Consider the following 10235-nt stretch of genomic DNA (forward strand, 5'->3'; position numbering starts at 1 on the left):
CAACCTATCTATTTATCAGGGAAATAAAGCAAGAGCTGTAAAAGCTGGTATAGTAGCCCCACTAATACAATTTTTGAAGGATGTTGGGGGTGGAATGGTAGATGAAGCACTAGCTATTATGGCAATCCTTGCAAGCCACCATGAAGGCAGGGTAGCGATCGGGCAGGCCAAGCCAATTCATATTCTTGTTGAGGTTATACGAACCGGCTCTCCACGCAATCGAGAGAATGCTGCTGCTGCTGTCTTGTGGTCACTATGCACCGGAGATCCACTGCAATTAAAACTAGCGAAAGAACATGGTGCAGAAGCAGCACTGCAGGAGTTGTCAGGAAATGGAACTGATAGAGCTAAGATAAAAGCTGGAAGCATATTGGAACTCTTGCAGCGAATGGAATGGGTTGATAATCTGCAGAGTTCATAGTCTCAGTGTTGCTTCGTTATATAGCTCATAGATGGTCTGAAAAATTAGAGGACCTATGGCAGCTCAAAATCCCTTTAAAACCAACAACATTTGCTTGGTGATTGACCAAAGATACAATCCCAACTAAAGGGAATTTGCGGAGAAGACAGTTGGAGAAAGGCTTTGCCCAGCCCTACAACTATTGGTCTAGTAATTTATCAACAGCATTTTTTGATTAGGGTAGCAGTGCAGGGTTATTGTATTCTATTTAGATTGGCACCTGATTCGTAGGACCTATGGTTCTGCTAGTCTGCTGGTTTCTACCTTGTATATTTAGTACCTCTGGTACTCACAGTTATTAATACAAATTATAATTTTGCTGATAAAAAAAAAAGATAATACAAGAAAGAGAGAAGGGCAGTGGCAGTCACAACATATATATAGAGAAGGGCAGCAGATAAAATTACAAAAACATTCAACACTAACAATGAACAAGTTTTGAGAGTTTAAATCACAGTATATACTTCAAAGATATCAGTCCAATGAAAGAAAGGTCATGTAGAGAGGCATGAACATATCAGTCCAATGAAAGAAAGGTCATGTAGACAGGCATAGCATAAGTTACAAATATACCAGTAATGCATACAACAACAATTTCAAATTAGTTTTCGAATCAAAGATATAATCAAAGTGCTTCCACAGCAACGCCAATTAGCAGTAGTAAATGATAACCCTAAAAAAAACCATACAGAAATGAGCCACAATGTATTTAAAGCCTTTTATCAACAATATGACTCTCACTTCATGGTGATACATTGACTCTCAACAATGTGCCACAGTGTATTTAATTACCCAGTCACTGTAAAGTTTGAAATGCTTCCTTGTCCAGGTTTTTTTTTCAGCTTGCTTATATAGCTCATGCTTCCATTTATATTATGTTTTCTATTGGTCTTTCCTTTTTAACCTTTTGATTTCATTTAAGTTTGAGAATGTATTCTACTTTTAAAAAGTTTGATATGTTAAAATCTGTTCTACTTCTAAAGGCTTTACTAAGAGGATTTGAATTAGCTTCTGGTCTAAACATTAATTTTGGCAAAAGTCAGTTTGGGATTATAGGTGGTGGAGTCAATTGGGCTCTGGAAGCAGCTACTATCCTGCATTGCAGACAACTGGATTATCTTTTTTTTTTTTTGGAAGGCAAAAATATGTATATTAATATTAAACAGAACAGTACCAGAGGTACTGAAAATAAAAGATACAAGACACAAAAGTGCCACCTTCCAAAAAGCAAAACAAACCCAACAATAACCCAGCACAAGGACCCCAATACATATAATCAGAAATTTAACCAAAGGCCATCATAAGATTGGTAGACCAATGGTTAAATGATGTATTGAAACCTTTCTCTCCACATTTTAGCCAGGACCAAGGTAGAATTAAGGCATCATCCAGCACCTTTTGAGGTTCAAAAGGAATGCCATGAAACAACAAGGAATTCCTAAGCAATCAGCAGACCTTTCTATTTCTATTTTTTACACATTTAAAACTCAAACATATAAAATAAAAAATATATAACAAACTAACAAAGATAAAGACAAAAAAAAAAGGAAATATAAACTCACCTTAGTTGGTGCTGTTGCCCATCATTTCACTCTCACAACAAATAGGAATCATGTACCTGCATGAAAGAAATAATCACACAACACACAATGATCAGAATAAGCAAATGCATATAATTAAGCATGATACAATATCAATATTGATGGAAGTAACAATGACTTGTCAAAAATTTGGATGAAATTCAATATGTAAATCAAAGCTTTGTCCCTGAAACCCTCTGTGTAAATCAAAGCTATGTCCCTGAAACCCTCTATGTAAATTTGACAGCCTCGTCTCTCCCTTCCTGAAAACCCACTAAAAAATGCCTAACCCCCCTGCTATTACTCCAAAATTTATTCTGCAATAACTGCTTAAGGCAGTTACATATGGTCCTAAATCACTACAGATTCAGTTACGATTAACCCTTTGTGCCTAACTAGGGTTTCGAAACATCGCAACAGAGACAGACCATTGAACAATGGATTTTCATCATTAACATACAACAAAGATATACCTTCGATGGAAGCGCAGACACGAACTCCACAAACGCGAACTCGACAATGTGGTTGCAGTCATGGAAGCGCAGCCCAGTTTGCGACAAACACGAACTCAGGCAGAAGGAGAAACAACAATAACGCCCTGGGAGTACCCTTTCCGAGACTCTTTCCTTTCCTACTTTTCTTCGACCTGTGAAAGTGAGCAAATGTTAAAACGACGAACGCCTAATGTTAAAATGAAAGTACGTACCTCAATGGATAAGTGGCAAAGGCGATCTCCACAAACACGATCTCCACAATGTGGTTGCAGTCACGGAAGCGCAGGTCAGCTTGACACAACGACGATCTCAGGCAGAAGGAGAAAGAAGAAAACGATAGGGTTCAAGCGCGCGGGTTGTGCAATTTCATAAGTTTAATATATAATGATAACAACATCGGTTTTTTAAAAATAACCGATATTAATGTCAACTACGTAACATTGGTTATAATAAAACCGATGTTAACATCTACTCGATAACATCGGTTTTTACAAAACCGATGTTAACAACGGCATACTAACACCGGTTTTTCCAAAACCGATGTTAACTAAGTCTACTTATTTACAAAAATGCCACCGCGTTTTTGTTAACATCGGTTATGTGAATAACCGATGTTAAAGGTCCGATGTTATATGTAAAAATTGTAGTAGTGTAACAAGCTTAATTTTCCTATATTGTTCGTATATCTCTTGATTGGAGGTATATTTGTATGTTCTTCTGATCACTTCGTACTTTCATATATATTTTTTATTGATCAAGACATCTAAAATGTTTTACTTTCATTGAGAGGGGAAAGGTGGAAAACTTACAGTAATGGTATAACAACCACTTTACCAACATCAATTCTATTTACAAAAGCAAGATTATTTTTATTTTCTGAGTTTGTTGATTTTCAGGGTTGTAAATTTATGTCCATATTAATTCTTCTTATCTTGATATCAACGACTATAGTGAAAACTCTCCCACCTATTGAGAGACATGATATGCTCAAAAGGGATTCCGACGTCTCATTATCATTTTACCAATTTTGATCGCCACATTTATAAATTTTTTTAATGTTGAGTCGATCATATTTTTCTTAACTTATTTATGAGAAATTAACACACACACCCATAAAATGAATATAAGCTCATATTAAACTTTCAATTACTTGTCTCAATCCACATTGAAATCCCATTTAACAGAATAATATTTTTTAATACAAGTTATACCGTTATAGGTAACGTGACTAAAGCTAGCATATTTTTATGCACTTTCTTTCCTAATTTCCTATCTAAATAGTCTTACATGAACAAAATATGAGTTGGATTAAGCCTTTATACTAGTGGTTGTTTTTCGCATTATTTTGTTTTAAATACAGGACAGGATTCAAGGACTTCACACCCCCAAACTCTCAATGTATAAGTTTTGTGCTGCTTGAGCTCCCATCGTCGTAAGTTTAATTTTCCTATATTGTTTGTATATCTCTTGATTGGTGTGAAGTCCTTGAACAAAATATGAGTTGGATTATTGGTCGTTTTTTGCATTATTGTGTTGTAAATACAGGACAGGATTCAAGGACTTCACACCCCAAACTCTCAACGTATAAGTTTGGTATTGCTTGAGCTCCCATAGTCATAAGGTTAATTTTCCTATATTGTTCGTATATCTCTTGATTGGAGTTATATTTGTTTGTTCTTCTGATCACTTCGTACCTTCATATATATTTTTTATTGATAAAGACATCTAAAATGTTTTACTTTCATTGAGAGGGGAAAGCTGCAAAACTTACAGTATTGGTATCACAACCTCTTTACCAACTTCAATTCTATTTACAAAAGCAAGAGTATTTTTATTTTCTGAGTTTGTTGATTTTCAGTGTTGGAAATTTATGTCCATATTAATTATTCTTATCTTGTTATCAATTACATTTTTTTAATGTTGAGTCGCACATATTTTTTTAAAATTATTTATGATAAATTCACACACACACACCCATAAAATTAATATAAGCTCATATTAAACTTTTAACTACTTGTCTCAGTCCACGTTGAAATCCCAATTAACAGAATAATATTTTTCAATACAAGTTATACCGTTATAGGTAACGTGACTAAAGCTAGGATATTTTTAGTCACTTTCTTTTCTAATTTGATATCTAAAAAGTGTTACATGAACACAATAGGAGTTGGATTAAGCCTTTATACTAGTGGTCATTTTGCGCATTATTTTGTTTTAAATAAAGGACAGGATTCAAGGACTCCACACCCCAAACTCTCATTGTAAAAGTTTTGTGCAGCTTGAGCTCCCATAATCATATGTTTAATATTGCAATATCTTTCGTAAGCTCCTTCTGTATCTCTTGATTGGAGTTATATTTGTTTGTTCTTCTGACCACTTCTTACTTTTGCATATATATTTTTTTATTGATAAAGGCATCTAACATCTTTTACTTTCCTTGAGAGGGGAAAGGTGGAAAACTTATAGCAATGGTATCACAACCTCTTTACCAAGTTCATTTCTATTTACAAAAACAAGATTATTTTTGTATTCTGAGTTTGTTGATTTTCAGGATGGGAAATTTATGTCGATATTAATTATTCTTATATTGTTATCAACGACAATAGTGAAAATGCTACCCCCTATTGAGAGACATGATATGCTGAAGAGGGATTCCGACGTCTCATTATCATTTTATCAATTTTGATCGGCAAATTTGTACATTTTTTTAATGTTGAGTCGCACATATTTTTCTTAACTTATTTACGAGTATTCTTGTTTACAATGTTAAAATCGGCACATCTATTTTCTAGGTTTGAAATTCTTAACACAAGTAATTTTTCCCCTTTGGTTGACGCCAAAGGGACGGCAGCCCGAATTTCTAGATAAATACAGCATATGAAGAAATCTTGTTTCATTGAAAAACATATGAATAAGGATCTAATTGTCAAATCCATCCTTTTATTGGTTTTATGGGATATGACATGCCCGAAAAGGAAAATAATATTTCACCATTTTCTCAATTTATTTTACACACACACTCACGCGGACGCGTGCACACGCACAATGTCACTAGTTAAATTGAGATTTGTAGTCAAAATCAGTTTTATCTTACAATAACTCAATATCTGTAATTTGATTGAAATCCCTTTTGAGAGCAAGCAAAATATTAGTTATGAACATTTTCTGGAAGATGGTTGTGTACCAATTGAAGAAAAGGGATTTGGAGAGATTCACACACACACATAAAATAAATGTAAGTTCATATTGAATATGTAGCTACTTATGTCAATCCACGTTGAATACTCATTTAAGAAAATTATAATTTTTGTCTCAATTATACTCTTATAGGTAACGTGAGTAAATCTAGCTTATTTTTATGCAACTTCTTTCCTAATTTGCTATCAAAAAAGTGTTGCATGAACAAAATATGAGTTGAATTAAGCCTTTATACTAGTGTTCATTTTGCGCATTATTGTGTTTTGAATAAAGGACATGATTCCAGGACTTCACACCCTAAACTCTCATTGTATAAGTTTTGCGCAGCTTGAGCTCCCATCGTCATAAGTTTAATTTTCCTCTATCTTTCGTAAGCTTCTTCTGTATCTGTAGATTTGAGTTATTTTTGTTTGTTCTTCTCACCTCTTCTTACTTTCGCATATATATCTTTTTATTGATAAAGACATCTAAAATCTTTTACTTTCCTTGAGAGGGGAAAGGTGGAAAACTTACAGCAATGGTATCACTACCTCTTGACCAACTTCAATTCTATTTACAAAAGCAACATTATTTTTATTTTCTGAGTTTGTTGATTTTCAGGGTTGCAAATTTATGTCCATATTAATTATTCTTGTTATCAACGACTATAGTGAAAACGCTTGCCCCCTATTGAGAGACATTATATGCTCAAAAGGGATTCCGACGTCTCATTATCATTTTATCAATTTTGATCACCACATTTGTACATTTTTTTAATGTTGAGTCGCACATATTTTTCTTAACGTATGTACGAGTATTCATGTTCGCAATGTTAAAATGGGCACATCTATTTTCTAGGTTAGAAATTCCTAAGACAAGTAATTTTTTCCCTTTGGTTGACACAAAAGGGACGGCAGCTCGAATTTCATGATAAATATAGCATATGAAGAAATCTTGTTCCACTGAAAAACATTTGAATAAGGATCTAATTGTCAAATCCATCTTTTTTTTTTGTGTTTTATGGGATACGGCATGCTCGAAAAGGAAGACATTATTTCACCATTTTCTCAATATATTTTACACACACTCACGCGAACGTGTGCGCAAGCACAATATCACTAGTTAAATTGAGATTTGTAGTCACAATCAGTTTTATCTTAAAATAACTCAATATCTGTAATTTTATTGAAATCCCTTTTGACAGCAAGCAAAAAATTAGTTCTGAACATTTTCTCGAAGATGGTTGTGTACCAAGTGAAGAAAGGGGATTTGGAGAGATTCAAACACACACCCATAAAATAAATGTAAGTTCATATTTAATCTTTAGCTACTTGTGTCAATCCACGTTGAATTCCCATTTAAGAGAATCATATTTTTTGTTTCAACTTATACTCTTATAGGTAACGTGACTAAAGCTAGTTTATTTTTATGCAACTTCTTTCCTAGTTTGCTATCTAAAAAGTGTTACATGAACAAAATATGAGTTGGATTAAGGTGGTCATTTTGCGCATTATTTTGTTTTTAATAAAGGACAGGATTCAAGGACTTCACACCCCAAACTCTCATTGTATAAGTTTTGCGCAGCTTGAGCTCTCATAGTCATAAGTTTAATTTTTCTATATCTTTTGTAAGCTCCTTCTGTATCTCTTGATTGGAGTTAGATTTGTTTGTTCTTCAAATCACCTCTTACTTTCACATATATATATTTTTTATTGATAAAGACATATAAAATCCTTTACTTTCATTGAGAGGGGAAAGGTGGAAAACTTACAGCAATTGTTGTCACAACCTCTTTACCAACTTCATTTCTATTGACAAAAACAAGATTATTTTTTTTCCTGATTTTGTTGATTTTCAGGGTGGGAAACTAATGTCCATATTAATTATTCTTATCTTGTTATCAACAACTATAGTGAAAACGTTCCCCCCTCTTGAGAAGCATGATATGCTCAAAAGGGATTCCGACGTCTCATTATCATTTTATCAATTTTGATTGCCACATTTGTACATTTTTTTAATGCTGAGTCTCACATATTGTTCTTAACTGATCTACGAGTATTCTTGTTTGCAATATTAAAATCGGAACATCTATTTTCTAAGCTAGAAATTCTTAACACAAGTAATTTTTTCCCCATTGTTTAACACGAAAGGGATGGCAGCCCAAATTTCATGATAAATACCGCATAGGAAAAATTCTTGTTGCATTGAAAAACATATGAATAAGGATCTAATTGTCAAATCTATCTTTTTTTCTTTTAAGGGATACAACATTCCTGAAAAGGAAAACTTTATTCCATCATTTTCTCAATTTATTTGACAGACACACTCACGCGGACGCATGCACACGCACAATGTCACTAGTTATTGAGATTTGTAGTCAAAATCAATTTTATCTTACAATAACTCAACATCTGTAATTTTATTGAAATCACATTTGACAGCAGGCAAAATATTAGTTCTGAACATTTTCTTGAAGATGGTTGTGTACCAAGTGAAGAAAGGGGATTTGGAGAGATTCACATACACACCCATAAATTAATGTAAGTTCATATCAAATCTTTAGCAACTTGTGTCAATGCACGTTGAATTCCCATTTAAGAGAATAATATTTTTATTTCAACTTATACTCTTACAGCTAACGTGACTAAAGCTAGCTTATTTTTATGGAATTTCTTTCCTAATTTGCTATCTAAAAAGCGTTACATGAACAAAATATGAGTTGAATTAAGCCTTTATACTAGTGGTCATTTTGCGCATTATTTTGTTTTAAATTCAAGGACTTCACACACCAAACTCTCATTGTATAAGTTTTGCGCAGCTTGAGCTCCCAGAGTCATAAGTTTAATTTTCCTATATCTTTCGTAAGCTCCTTCTGTATCTGTTGATTGGAGTTATATTTGTTTGTTCTTCTCACCCCTTCTTACTTTCGCATATATATTTTTTTATTGATAAAGACAACTAAAATCTTTTACTTTCATTGAGAGGGGGAAGGTGGAAAACTTACAGCAATGGTAGCACAACCTCTTTACCAACTTCAATTCTATTTACTAAAGGAAGATTGTTTTTGTTTTCTGAGAATGTTGATTTTGAGGGTGGGAAATTTATGTCCATGTTAGTTATTCTTATCTTGTTATCAACGACTATAGTGAAAACGCTCCCCCCCTATTGAGAGACGTGATATGCTCAAAAGGGATTCCGACATCTCATTATCATTTTATCAATTTTGATCGCCACATTTGTACATTTTTTTAATGTTGAGTCGCACATATTTTTCTTAACTTATTTACGAGTATTCTTGTTTGCAATGTTAAAATTGGGACATCTATTTTCTAGGTTAGAAATTCTCAAAACAAGTAATATTTCTCCTTTGGTTGAAACGAAAGGTTCGGAAGCCCGAATTTCATGAAAAATAAAGCATATGAAAAAATCTTGTTGAATTGAAAAACATATGAATAAGGATTTAATTGTAAAATCCATCTCTATTTTTGGTTTTGTAGGATACGACATGCCCGAAAAGGAAAACATTATTTCACCATTTTCTCAATTTATTTTACACACACTCACGCGGACGCGTGCACACGCACAACATCACAAGTAAAATTGAGATTTGTAGTCCAAATCAGTTTTATCTTACAATAAATCAATATCTGTAATTTGATTGAAATCCCTATTGACAGCAAGCAAAATATTAGTCATGAACATTTTCTCAAAGATGGTTGTGTACCATGTGAAGAAAGAGGATTTGGAGAGATTCACACACGTACAAACCCGTAAAATAAATGTAAGTTAATATTAAATCTTTAGCTACTTGTGTCAATCCCCATTGAATTCGCGTTTAAGAGAATACTATATTTTGTTTCAACTTATACTATTACAGGTAACGTGACCAAAGCTAGCTTATTTTTATGAAACTTCTTTGCTAATTTTCTATCAAAATAGTCTTACATGAACAAAATATGAGTTGGATTAAGCCTTTATACTACTAGTCATTTTGCGCATTATTTTGTTTTAAATACAGGACAGGTTTCAAGGACTTCACACCCCAAACTCTCATTGTATAAATTTTGCGCAGCTTCAGCTCTCATAGTCATAGTTCAATTTTCCTATAGCTTTCATAAGCTCCTTCTATATCCGTAGATTGGAGTTATATTTATTTGTTCTTCTGACCACTTCTTACTTTCACATATATATTTTTTTATTGATAAAGACAACTAAAATCTTTTACTTTCATTGAGAGGGGGAAGGTGGAAAACTTACAACAATGGTAGCAAAACCTCTTTACCAACTTCAATTCTATTTACAAAAGCAAGATTATTTTTATTTTCAGATTTTGTTGATTTTCAGTGTTGGAAATTTACGTCCATATTAATTATTCTTTTCTTGCTATCAACGACTATAGTGAAAACGCTCCCCCCTATTGAGAGACATGATATGCTCAAAAGGGATTCAGACGTCTCATTATCATTTTATCAATTTTGATCGCCACATTTGTACATTTTTTTAATGTTGAGTCGCACATATTTT

At 33.3% G+C, this 10235-nt stretch overlaps 1 protein-coding gene across 1 annotated transcript in view; it reads left to right on the forward strand.

The window, feature by feature from the left end:
• The first annotated feature begins 2794 nt into the window (after window positions 1-2794).
• The window catches only part of LOC106798472 (U-box domain-containing protein 14-like), a 29512-nt gene continuing 22071 nt past the window's right edge, over window positions 2795-10235 (forward strand). The window contains exon 1 of the mRNA XM_014775064.1: window positions 2795-2820. Coding sequence (XP_014630550.1) covers window positions 2795-2820 — 26 coding nt within the window. The remainder of the gene's footprint in view (window positions 2821-10235) is intronic.

The sequence above is a fragment of the Glycine max genome, chromosome 4, assembly GCF_000004515.6.
Source record: "Glycine max cultivar Williams 82 chromosome 4, Glycine_max_v4.0, whole genome shotgun sequence".
NCBI classification, from domain to species: domain Eukaryota; kingdom Viridiplantae; phylum Streptophyta; class Magnoliopsida; order Fabales; family Fabaceae; genus Glycine; species Glycine max.